Source organism: Coregonus clupeaformis, chromosome 20, assembly GCF_020615455.1.
Source record: "Coregonus clupeaformis isolate EN_2021a chromosome 20, ASM2061545v1, whole genome shotgun sequence".
Taxonomy (NCBI): domain Eukaryota; kingdom Metazoa; phylum Chordata; class Actinopteri; order Salmoniformes; family Salmonidae; genus Coregonus; species Coregonus clupeaformis.
The window spans coordinates 35,739,931-35,753,174 of NC_059211.1; the positions used below are offsets into that span (position 1 = coordinate 35,739,931).

At 42.6% G+C, this 13,244-nt stretch overlaps 1 protein-coding gene across 1 annotated transcript in view; it reads left to right on the forward strand.

The window, feature by feature from the left end:
• The window catches only part of LOC121533924 (zinc finger protein 644), a 32,136-nt gene extending 23,447 nt beyond the window's left edge, over positions 1-8,689 (forward strand). Inside the window, exons 7-9 of the mRNA XM_041840287.1 lie at positions 2,008-2,133; positions 2,466-2,571; positions 7,574-8,689. Of these exons, the coding sequence (XP_041696221.1) occupies positions 2,008-2,133; positions 2,466-2,571; positions 7,574-8,012 (671 nt within the window). The 3' untranslated portion in view covers positions 8,013-8,689. The remainder of the gene's footprint in view (positions 1-2,007; positions 2,134-2,465; positions 2,572-7,573) is intronic.
• Positions 8,690-13,244: the final 4,555 nt, after the last annotated feature.

Consider the following 13,244-nt stretch of genomic DNA (forward strand, 5'->3'; position numbering starts at 1 on the left):
TGCAACAAGTCCCCTCTTTGTGACAGCAAAACATATATGACATATGAAGGGTCTGTTTCAACTGATGTAGAATCAAAGAAGACAAGAAATCCGGTTAAGCCAGATAGATGATGGATAGAAGTGACAGACATCTTTATTAGCTAAACTGGGTCACCAGTCTGTTCTTTTCACAGTGTTCTATCATCATTCATAGGCTTGATCAGTTTAGTCCAAAAGTATGATTATTTTAGGTGATCTTTGGAATAGTTTTATTGAGTGCAATGATACAGAGTTAAGATAGTAGTTTGCCCTCCAATTACAGTATATGATCAGCTTGCCATAATTAAACATGAACTTGTCTTGTTCCGCAGCTGTTTTGTGTTTTTTACTACCTGTACAGCTTTTCATTATTTACAGGCGCTCATGTTAAATCACAACATTTCATTCAAATTGAGCTTTATTAAATATGTATGTGAGACGCATCAGCATACCCTAGTACTCTGTCTGTTCTTCTGTCAGCAACCTTGAAGTCACCAGGAAAAATGCAGCAGAAGCCAGGCTAAAAAGGAAAATAAATATAAAAAGAGAAAAGTTCACGATCAATTGAATTATTGTAACGCACACAAACATAATAAATGTCACCAAATTGGCTTTGAAATTGAAATTAAAACCTGTCACGTCCTTTCGATATGGTTCTGGAAGCACATCAGCTGTGTTTACACACCTTTGTTTAATAAGAGTTTCCATCCGTTATGCAGAAAGATTAATAAGTGTCCATCTGAATTCTAATGTTTGGCCGTTCTGTGGCTGACATTGTTGAATGTCATAGTTACTTTTTACAGTATAGCTGAAAGCTGAAACCTTAAAGGGAGAATAGACTGACTCATGTATTCAGATTTAATCATCTAACTAAGGCTTTTACACCATTTTGCTGTAATCAGTGTTATGTTAAATGGAGATTTAACACATACAGTGGGGAGAATACTGTATAATATGTACTTTTAAGGACATTAGTTAATTAACCAAGAAGAGATTCATTTTGCACATGCAATTGTTACAAACGATTTGCAGGTAATTTAAATAACCTTTAGTAGCTTGTCATAGTTAAAAAAACACCTCCGTAGCAGATGTTTTCCCCCCTATTAGGTGTGAAATGAATGGGAAGCTGTCGCTATCATTTTCACACCACTGCCAGTAGCTTCAGGAAAGCCTGCATAGAAACTTGGTGTGGGCTTGTCATCCAATCAAATCTGCTCTAAAGGGTGTTCGGAGAGACCTTTCCTAATCAAATATTTTAACGATTTAGCATGCTCTAGATGTAGCCTGTAGTGACATGCCAAACCATTGTAATTCATGTGCAATATTGACACAATCAGCAAAGTATGAATTTCTTAGCATAGCCTTAATCAAATTCTAAACCCCAAAATTGTCCCAAACCCTGCGTGAATCTTCTGCTACAGGTGAAAATATGCTCCCTGGAGTCCTTAGATTGTGATAAACATTACTCTCAACAACACATCTCCAACTGCAGAGTGCAAAACAGATCTTTACAATATGAAAACAGATGGAGAGAGAGGTGATGGCACTCAGGGAATAGTAGTTTTACTTCATGTTCATCTCTATGTGCTCTGTAGTCACTTTTAGACATATTTCTTCCGATTTTTCCTTACAGACCTCAACTCACCTCCAGATTATATTTGTCAAAGACACTCATCAAAGACCCTGAAACCAAACAATTCATTTAGATGTAATGCGTGTAGAAGTTGAACTTTTTAAAAAAAGTGGGCAGCATCCAAACAAAATGTCTCTAATGGAAGATAACTGTTAATGAAGTAAAAAACAAACAGAGCGTGGTAATCCGGAGGCTTAGGGGCATTTGAATAAAATGCTATACTCTTGACACTATTTCAAAGACGTTCCCTTGCAAGAAAAGTGTTGTTAAGGAGTGTTTGGAACATATTTTACTTGTGTGTGCTTTGCTTTCTTTTGAATTTTATCTCTTTCCCTTTCACATGTCTCATTTTCCAGAGAGAAATGAATCTAATAAGAAGATGTGCATTCACTGTAACACAACCTTCCCCAGTGCTGTTAGTCTGTCCAATCATCTTCGCGCTTACGCACGCAGGAAGAGGGTTGCCATGTTGGAAGGAACAAGTAAGTTCTCTAAGCCTGATCAGAAAAGTCAAGAAAATAAAGGCACCTTTCTGAAATTACAGTATTGAATGTTCCTTGTAGAAAATGTACAGAACATTACATCATCCCAAATGGCGTCCTATTGCCTATATAGTGGACTACTTTTGACCAGAGCCCCATAGTGCTCTGGTCAAAGGTATTCCACTATATAGGGAATAGGGTGCCATTTGGGACACAACCTGTGACTCTCTGTCCTGGTGTCAATCAGTCTTCAGAGTTGTACGGAGTAAGTCTGTAGTAAGTTGGTCTGTAATGAGTTGGTCTGTACTGACTTGGCCTGTACTGTTTTCCAGCCTATTCCTGTATACAGAAGAAGCCTAGGTTGAGGGCTGGACCAAAGAAGAAACTATTCTCCGCTCTCCCACCTGCTGTTGAGGAGATGTACAGACTCACCTGCAGGTGTGTAGGACCACAACAAGCTTTTCTGTCACTTGGCTTTTTCGTTGGCATCTTGATTTGTTGTGTGTTTCATCCTGTGGCCACAAGCACCAATATATTCTGGATTACCCTTTTAATACTGTGAAATGGTCATGTATCGGTTCTAAAATAGTATGTGGACACCCTTTCAAATGAGTGGATTCAGCTATTTCAGCCACACTGGTTGCTGACAATCTCTATAGACAAACATTAGCAGTAGAACGGCCTTACTGAAGAGCTCAGTGGCACTGTCATAGGATGCTACCTTTCCAACAAGTCAGTTCGTCACATTTCTACCCTGCTAGAGCTCCCCCGGTCACCTGTAAGTGCTGTTATTGTTCCAAACTGCCTCTGGAAGCAACGTCAGCACAGGAACTGTTCGTTGGGAGCTTCATGAAATGGGTTTCCATGGCTGAGCAGCTGCACACAAGCATAAAATCACCATGCGCAATGCCAAGCGAAGGCTGGAGTGGTGTAAAGTTCGCCACCATTGGACTCTGGAGCAGTGGAAACGCGTTCTCTGGAGTGATGAATCACGCTTCACCATATGGCAGACCGACTGACAAATCTGGGTTTGGCTGATGCCAGGATAACGCTATCTGTTTGGTGGAGGAGGAATAATGGTCTGGGGCTGTTTTTCATGGTACGAGCTAGGCCCCTTAGTTCCAGTGAAGGGAAATCTTAACTCTCCAGCATACAATGACATTCTAGACGATTCTGTGCTTCCAACTTTGTGGCAACAGTTTGGGGAAGGCTCTTTCCTGTTTCAGCATGACAATGCCCCCGTGCACAAAGCAAGGTCCATACAGAAAGGGTTTGTCGAGATCGGTGTGGAAGAACTTGACTGGCCTGCACAGAGCCTTGACCTCAACCCCATCGAATACCTTTGGGATGAATTGGAACGCCGACTGTGAGCTAGGCCAGATCGCCCAACATCAGTGCCCGACCTCACTAATGCTCTTGTGGCTGAATGGAAGCAAGTCCCCACATCTAGTGGAAAGCCTTCCCAGAAGAGTGGAGGCTGTTATAGCAGCGAAGGGTGGACAAACTCCATATGAATGCCCATGACTTTGGAAAGAGATGTTCGACGAGCATGTGTCCACATACTTTTGGTCATGTAGTGTATCGTATGAACAGTGTTGTCACCTCAGATGCTAAGTAGTACGGGTGTAATCAAATCAAATCAAATCAAATTTTATTGGCCACATGCGCCGAATACAACAGGTGCAGACATTACAGTGAAATGCTTACTTACAGCCCTTAACCAACAGTGCATTTATTTTTAACAAAAAAGTAAAAATAAAACAACAACAAAAAAAGTGTTGAGAAAAAAAGGCAGAAGTAAAATAAAATAACAGTAGGGAGGCTATATATACAGGGGGGTACCGGTGCAGAGTCAATGTGCGGGGGGCACCAGCTAGTTGAGGTAGTTGAAGTAATATGTACATGTGGGTAGAGTTAAAGTGACTATGCATAAATAATTAACAGAGTAGCAGCAGCGTAAAAGGATGGGGTGGGGGGGCAGTGCAAATAGTCTGGGTAGCCATGATTAGCTGTTCAGGAGTCTTATGGCTTGGGGGTAGAAGCTGTTGAGAATTCTTTTGGACCTAGACTTGGCATTCCGGTACCGCTTGCCGTGCGGTAGCAGAGAGAACAGTCTATGACTAGTGTGGCTGGAGTCTTTGACAATTTTGAGGGCCTTCCTCTGACACCGCCTGGTATAGAGGTCCTGGATGGCAGGAAGCTTGGCCCCAGTGATGTACTGGGCCGTACGCACTACCCTCTGTAGTGCCTTGCGGTCCGAGGCCAAGCAGTTGCCATACCAGGCGGTGATGCAACCAGTCAGGATGCTCTCAATGGTGCAGCTGTAGAATTTTTTGAGGATCTGAGGACCCATGCCAAATCTTTTCAGTCTCCTGAGGGGGAATAGGCGTTGTCGTGCCCTCTTCACGACTGTCTTGGTGTGTTTGGACCATGATAGTTCGTTGGTGATGTGGACACCAAGGAACTTGAAGCTCTCAACCTGTTCCACTACAGCCCCGTCGATGAGAATGGGGGCGTGCTCAGTCCTCTTTTTTTTCCTGTAGTCCACAATCATCTCCTTTGTCTTGGTCACGTTGAGGGAGAGGTTGTTGTCCTGGCACCACATGGCCAGGTCTCTGACCTCCTCCCTATAGGCTGTCTCATCGTTGTCGGTGATCAGGCCTACCACTGTTGTGTCGTCGGCAAACTTAATGATGGTGTTAGAGTCGTGCCTGGCCATGCAGTCATGGGTGAACAGGGAGTACAGGAGGGGACTGAGCACGCACCCCTGAGGGGCCCCCGTGTTGAGGATCAGTGTGGCAGATGTGTTGTTACCTACCCTTACCACCTGGGGACGGCCCGTCAGGAAGTCCAGGATCCAGTTGCAGAGGGAGGTGTTTAGTCCCAGGATCCTTAGCTCAGTGATGAGCTTTGAGGGCACTATTGTGTTGAATGCTGAGCTGTAGTCAATGAATAGCATTCTCACGTAGGTGTTCCTCTTGTCCAGGTGGGAAAGGGCAGTGTGGAGTGCAATAGAGATTGCATCATCTGTGGATCTGTTGGGGCGGTATGCAAATTGGAGTGGGTCTAGGGTTTCTGGGATAATGCTGTTGATGTGAGCCATGACCAGCCTTTCAAAGCACTTCATGGCTACAGACGTCAGTGCTACGGGTCGGTAGTCATTTAGGCAGGTTATCTTAGAGTCCTTGGGCACGGGGACTATGGTGGTCTGCTTGAAACATGTTGGTATTACAGACTCAGTCAGGGACATGTTGAAAATGTCAGTGAAGACACTTGCCAGTTGGTCAGCACATGCTCGGAGTACACGTCCTGGTAATCCGTCTGGCCCTGCGGCCTTGTGAATGTTGACCTGCTTAAAAGTCTTACTCACATCGGCTACGGAGAGCGTGATCACATAGTCATCCGGAACAGCTGGTGCTCTCATGCATGCTTCAGTGTTGCTTGCCTCGAAGCGAGCATAGAAGTGGTTAAGCTCGTCTGGTAGGCTTGTGTCACTGGGCAGCTCACGGCTGTGCTTCCCTTTGTAGTCTGTAATAGTTTTCAAGCCCTGCCACATCCGACGAGCGTCAGAGCCAGTGTAGTACGATTCAATCTTAGTCCTCCAGACTCTTTGTCTGTTTGATGGTTCGTCGGAGGGCATAGCGGGATTTCTTATAAGCGTCCGGGTTAGATTCCCGCTCCTTGAAAGCGGCAGCTCTACCCTTTAGCTCAGTGTGGATGTTTCCTGTAATCCATGGCTTCTGGTTGGGGTATGTACGTACGGTCACTGTGGGGACGACATCATCGATGCACTTATTGATGAAGCCAGTGACTGATGTGGTGTACTCCTCAATGCTATCTGAAGAATCCCGGAACATGTTCCAGTCTGTGCTAGCAAAACAGTCCTGTAGCTTGGTACACATATTCATACCGTTCGGTACGGGGACCTCGGTCCGGTCTGCTCTGTGAACCCTAATGAATACATAAAAAAACAATATTTATGCAATAAAAACACTAGGCCTATAGGCCTCTGCCTATTGAGTAAATCAAATAACCTTTCAGGCTATTCCGTTAAAACAACTAAACCCTATGCGCACGTTGTGATCAAAATTCTAATCCGAATTGCTGCATTTCAAACTGTCCTTTTGTGAGGAACTAGTTCTGTACGATGGTGAGGGGTTGGGTCGATAAACCAGAATTGGAGTATTCTCCATCATCGTTGAAATCTCCAGTTTGGGAACATTTTTGCTTCCCAGTAGATTACAATGGCGATGGACAGAGAGTTGTGGATAAAAGGTTAACAGTATGTCGCCACACTCAACAAGAATAGCCTATGCAGCTGCCAACACCTCAAATATGTTGATACATTTACACCGACATTACCCCAGTATACCGGAGCAAGACGGAAACGCAAAGAAACAACAACTCAACATCGTCTCCCCTCTGCATTCAAGCTAATTCTGATTCTGACCGGGCCAAAGAAATTACAAGAGCGATAGGTAGGCTATGTTTATCTTTTTTACAGCCTTTGATTTATAGCCACGCATATGCACCCATTCTCCGTGGTTGAGAATAGGGGGTTTCAGCACCTTGTGAAAGTGCTCGAACGACATTACGAACTTCCCTCTTGCACCCATTACAGCAAACAGGTAGTACCCGCTCTATATAAGCAAACCAAAGCCGAAGTTTTCAATGAATTGGACAATGCACCCTGTGTTGCGCTTATTTAACATTGACCGCCTATCACATTACCCCGGAGTGGTAGATGTACCGTAAGACACAGCATCTTTATGAGAGTCACAAGTGCGCATCTGGTACTGAAGGAGGCAGTTGCATGGTGCGTTCAAACTAAGTGGGAAGTGGGAAGTTACCACATACGACTGGGAAAAAGCCACTTTAACGCCCCTCCAACTGGTATATACTAGTGGGAAACTCGTCTATCATCCTGAGCACCCACATCTCCCACATGGTAACCTCTGATGTCACCTACTAAGGAAGGCTTCTATAACAGCATTTTCAGCAGTAATATGCAACATCAAAACATAATTTGCTTACAAGCATGATATCTGTACTTTTAGTTTATGGTTGACCCAGCTTGTTGGCCATTAGCCAATCAGCGTTTCTCAACAAGTTCAAATCACATGAATGCATCCAACTGGTATTTCCGACTTCACAACTGGTAAATTCCCACCTCCTACATGGTTACAAACGCAGCATCAGAGTGGCAACTTGAGAGGCCCAACATAACAATCCGGTCACAACAGACAATGCAAGTAACATTGTGAGTGCTGAACATCATTTTACCACTGTATCGAAACTGAACCGCAATACGTACCGAACCGTGGGTTTGGTGAACCGTTACACCCCTACTAAATAGTATCCATATGTCTGCAAACCAAACCTAACCTAGCCTACCCTAACTTAACCAAACCTAACCTAGCTCTCTCTCTCTCCCATGCAGATTCTGTGACCTTGTCTTCCAGGGTCCTCTGTCCGTCCAGGAGGATTGGATCAAGCACTTACAAAGACACCTCATGCACACCAGTGTCCCTCATACAGGGGCTGGCATGGTAGAGGTCCTGGGACTACATAAAAATATGTCCTCCTTGCCCCCCCAGCAGCACCTCTGTCTGGAGCACCCAATGTCCAATGAGCACCCCGCGGCCCACGAGCCCCAGGAGCGCCATGAGCACCCCTGCTTGGAACACCCCTCTCCTCGTGATCACCCCTCGCCCCAGCAGGAGCCCCCCTTGCCCAATGAGCACCCCAAAACCCATGAGCACACTGAGCCCCATGATGAGCGCCTCTTGCATCATGCATATCCCTCATCCAATGAGCATCCCAGCCTGGAGCAGCACACGGCCACGCCCCCTCTGGAGCTTCTTCCAGTGGCTTCCTGAGCTAGAGGGTTGTTTACACATTTTCACTTTAGATCTTTATCCTGCACATGTAAATATGGATAGATACATATAAATATATATAGAGAGATAAATACAAATATTCTAAAGCTATATGTTTTTTTTTATATGCACATGGACCTACTAGCCCTTCTCTCTATTTTATAAGACCTGTATCTATACTATACTGTAGATGATAGATGTTGTTACTTAGACGTACAGAAACGTTACAGAATTTACAGTTACAGAGAATTCTACTTGAGAGGCAAAAATGCCAACAACATTCGCTGAAGCTAGAACAACGGTCAGTTCAGAACCTTGTATCTCAACTTTTTTAACCTAAGTTCTGTTACCTCTTCTACGTTTAAGTGAAGTTTTACCTACAGATAATCTTGCCATATTGCAACATGGACACATGTTAAATGTGTCTTCTTGCTTCCTTCTTTGTACAGTTTAGCAGTCAGTCAGAACTTTGAACCCATTACCAAAAGAGACAACTCACACCTCAGCATTGTGATAATGATAAATGCTTTGCCCATTAATTTGAGGCTATTCTCATTGACAAACATTTAAGGAGGCAGCGCGACAAGATTTCAATTTACACAATATGTACACTACCAATAAAAAGTTTGGACACACCTACTCATTCAAGGGTTTTTCTTTATTTTTACTATTTTTTACATTGTAGAATAATAGTGAAGACTTCAAGACTATTAAATAACACATATGGAATCATGAGGTAGTCACCTGGAATGCATTTCAATTAACAGGTGTGCCTTCTTAAAAGTTAATTTGTGGAATTTCTTTCCTTCTTAATGCGTTTGAGCCAAACAGTTGTGACAAGGTAGGGGGGGATACAGAAGATAGCCCTATTTGGTAAAAGACCAAGTCCATATTATGGCAAGAACAGCTCAAATAAGCAAAGAGAAACGACAGTCCATCATTACTTTAAGACATGAAGGTCAGTCAATACGGGAAATTTCAAGAACTTTGAAAGTGCAGTCGCAAAAACCATCAAGCGCTATGATGAAACTGGCTCTCAAGAGGACCGCCACAGGAATGGAAGACCCAGAGTTACCTCTGTTACAGAGGATAAGTTCATTAGAGTTACCAGCCTCAGAAATTGCAGCCCAAATAAATGCTCAACATCTCAACATCAACTGTTCAGAGGGTACTGTGTGAATCAGGCCTTCATGGTCGAATTGCTGCAAAGAAACCACTACTAAAGGACACCAAAAAACATGAGCACTGGACATTAGACCAGTGGAAATTTGTCCTTTGGTCTGGGGTCCAAATTTTAGATTTTTGGTTCCAACCGCCGTGTCTTTGTGAGACGCGGTGTGGGTGAACGGATGATCTCCGCATGTGTAGTTCCCACCGTAAATCATGGAGGAGGTGTTATGGTGTGGGGGTGCTTTGCTGGTAACACTGTCTGTGATTTATTTAGAATTCAAGGCACACTTAACCAGCATGGCTACCACAACATTCTGCAGCGATACGCCATCCCATCTGGTTTGGCCTTAGTGGGACTATCATTTGTTTTTCAACAGGACAATGACCCAACACACCTCCAGGCTGTGTAAGGGCTATTTTACCAAGAAGGAGAGTGATGGAGTGCTGCATCAGGTGACCTGGCCTCCACAGTCCCCCGACCTCAACCCAATTGAGATGGTTTGGGATGAGTTGGATGGCAGAGTGAAGGAAAAGCAGCCAACAAGTGCTCAGCATATGTGGGAACTCCTTCAAAACTGTTTGAAAAGCAGTCCAGGTGAAGCTGGTTGAGAGAATGCCAAGAGTGTGCAAAGCTGTCATCAAGGCAAAGGGTGGCTATTTGAAGAATCTCAAATATAAAATATATTTTGATTTGTTTAAAACTTATTTGGTTACTGCATGATTCCATATGTGTTATTTCATAGTTTTGATGTCTTCACTGTTATTCTACAATGTAGAAAATAGGAAAAAAAGTAGGTGTGTCCAAACTTTTGACTGGTACATAAACAATTTACATTACATCCTTGCCTTACCTTTTTATTGTGGCTGGCAACGTCACATTCTGGCTCTGCAGCTCCAAATTTACGTACAAATCAGTATCACAGTAGTCACTAACTAGCCAGTAACCTTGCAAACTATTCAACAATGCAAGCAACTTTTCCTCTGAAACATATTAGCTACACTTGAATAATGCAACGAAGTGTATAGACAATTCAAGGTTTTATTTTCTTGTTCATACACACATTAAATGTAGCTTGCAATACAATGACACAGATAGCATATCAAACATTTGTTTTACATTTTAGTAGACGCTCTTATCCAAAGCGACTTACAGGAGCAATTAGGGTTAAGTGCCTTGCTCAAGGGCACATCGACAGATTTTTCACATAGTCGGCTTGGGGATTAGAACCAGCGACCTTTTGGTTACTGGCACAGCACTCTTAACCACTAAGCTACCTGCCGCCTGAACGTTTACCCCTCTCATTCAAATATAAAAGTACAGTTTCAGTGCATTAAAGTTACCTTAGAACAAACCAGGCTTAATTTGATCAATATCATGGAAGTCATTATATGAGGTAAATGCAAAATTGCGACTGAAAACGTTTTCCCTCGTGAGTTGATCAGCTTCTTGCTGCATGCGTCTTGCCTGGATTGTGACTCTGAGCAGCCAAAGCGGGAAAACACAGTTGAGCTTCCCTTTCTTAAAGCTACGGTGACAATTTCAGAATGTAACAGGCTGTTGCTGCAATTTCAGGTGAAAGCTCAATAAAACAAGTCTCAAATATAATGAAAATGTCTATACATTTCAGCTGTTTCATTTCAGCTGCTCTGCTATTAGTATTTTTACTGTTTGAATGTTGGGCTCAAAGAGACAATTCTGTTTACACTGACCTGCTCAGAGGGGGGAAACTGTTGGGCGAGTGTCATGTGCGACATCCGGAGGTAGCATTCGAGATGTGAGAAATACGCAAGTTTACATTACAGTAATGGCTCTCAAGAATCAATACCTCTCGAGAATCTCTCGAAATTCTCCTTAAAGGGATATTTCGGGATTTTGGCAATGACCCTTTATCTACTTCCCCAGAGTCAGATGAACTCGTGGATGCCTTGTTTGTGTCTCTTTGACCAGTATGAAGGAAGTTAGAGGTAGTTTCACGATTCAATCCTAACTAGCATTAGCGCAATGGCTGATACCCATAGACTTCCAGCCATTGCGTTAACGCTAGTTAGCAATTGCGCTAGCGCTAGTTAGCAACTTCCTTCATACTGCACGCAGAGACATAAAAATGGTATCCACAAGTTCATCTGACTCTGGGGAAGTAGATAACATCCTGAAGTATCCCTTTAATTCTCAGTCAATGAGAATAGACCCTTTAACTGTAGCCATAGGAGCAATAATCAGAATACAGGGTCAATCATTCATATCACAAATTATATGCATTGCTATAACTGTTGTTATTGTATGTATGGACAAAATATCTGCTTTCTCCCAAACTTTTATGCTGATTATTTACTATTTGTCTTGTTCTGACTTAAACAGTAGGCTAACTGTAATTATGATATGTTCTAATTTTATGTTAATCAAGCAAAGAAAACACGTTTTCTATTTATTTATCTCTAAAGATCAATATTAGATTTTATTTACTGAAATATTCTAAACAAGTTTGAATGTTGGATTACTGGATTAATGTAGAGTGTAAACTGAGTACCCCATCAATATCATGCAATGCAATCTTACCTCTGAAGTGGTTCATGGGAATGGACTTGCTTCAATCCACTGCTTCGTTAGTTTCTTTGACTAGCAACCTTTGCTAATTTGCTAACCTTGTCAAATAAGCATACAGAAGCAGTGGATTGAAGCTACCTACTGCGCACACACTGGTTGAATCAACGTTGTTTCAACGTAATTCGTCAACGTATTGTGACGTGGACTCAACCGTGGAAAATACATTGGATTTGAAAGAAGTCACAAACCAGTACTGTTTTCATCTAATTTCAACCAGTGTTGCAAACATTGAAATTAGGGTAAAACTTCAACTTAAATACATTGACTTAACCGGACTAACAGGTTGTTACACCAATTTAATTTCTACATAATCATGAGAGCTATCTATACGTTGAAATTGCATTGAAAATGTCATAGAAACGTATAAAATAAATGTAATCCTATATTCAATATGTGCTGAGTATACCAAACATTAGGAACACCTTTCTAATATTGACTTGCACTCCCCCTTTTGTCCTCAGAACAGCCTCAATTCGTCAGGGCATGGACTCAACAAGGTGATGAAAGCGTTCCACAGGGATGCTGGCCCATGTTGATTCCAATGCATCCCACAGTTGTGTCAAGTTGGCTGGATGTCCTTTGGGTGGTGGACCATTCTTGAAACACACAGGAAACTGTTGAGCGTGAAAAACCCAGCAGGGTTGCAGTTCTTGACACAAACTGGTGCGCCTGGCACCTACTGCCATACCCCCTTCAAAGGCACTTAAATCTTATGTCTTGCCCATTCACCCTCTGAAGGGCACGCATACACAATCCACGTCTCAATTGTCTCAAGGCTTAGAAATCCTTCTTTAACCTGTCTCCTTTCCCTTCATCTACACTGATTGCAGTGGATTTAACAAGTGACATCAATAAGGCATCATAGCCTACTGGTATATGAGGAGTAATGCACTTCAGTGAGAACGAGTCAATCATGCCAGATGCCTACCTCTTTGCACCCTGCTTAGCTTTGGAAACAAGGTGTGTTTGTTTCACCTGAGCTACCATGTCAACACATTTAGACATTGACCAGCTTCCATACTCATTTGCATAGACTACCTAAATACCATTGAATAGTTGAAAGTAACTCCTCTTACACAAGCGGTATGTGAAAGTACATTCGGAGTGAGGTGGGTTTATGTAGGCTACATTGACATCTGATTTGCCCAAAGGACACCATCATTTTAATGTGAAGCTAGGTATACTATCATTCATTCATGGTTGATTGGATCTTTGGAAGATTATAAGTAGTTACCATTAGCCTTATAAATAGGATGCCAAATTCATTATATTAATAATACACTTTTACCTTTGGATATTATTTTGTATATGAAGGATGGTTGGTTGATTTCAAATGTAATCTGTTAATATATAATATAATATGTTAGATTCACGTCTCCCATGTCAACCAAAAATCGAAGTTGAAAAATACGCAACCAAATATCAAGTATCAACATTTGAAGGAGCACTTGCACATC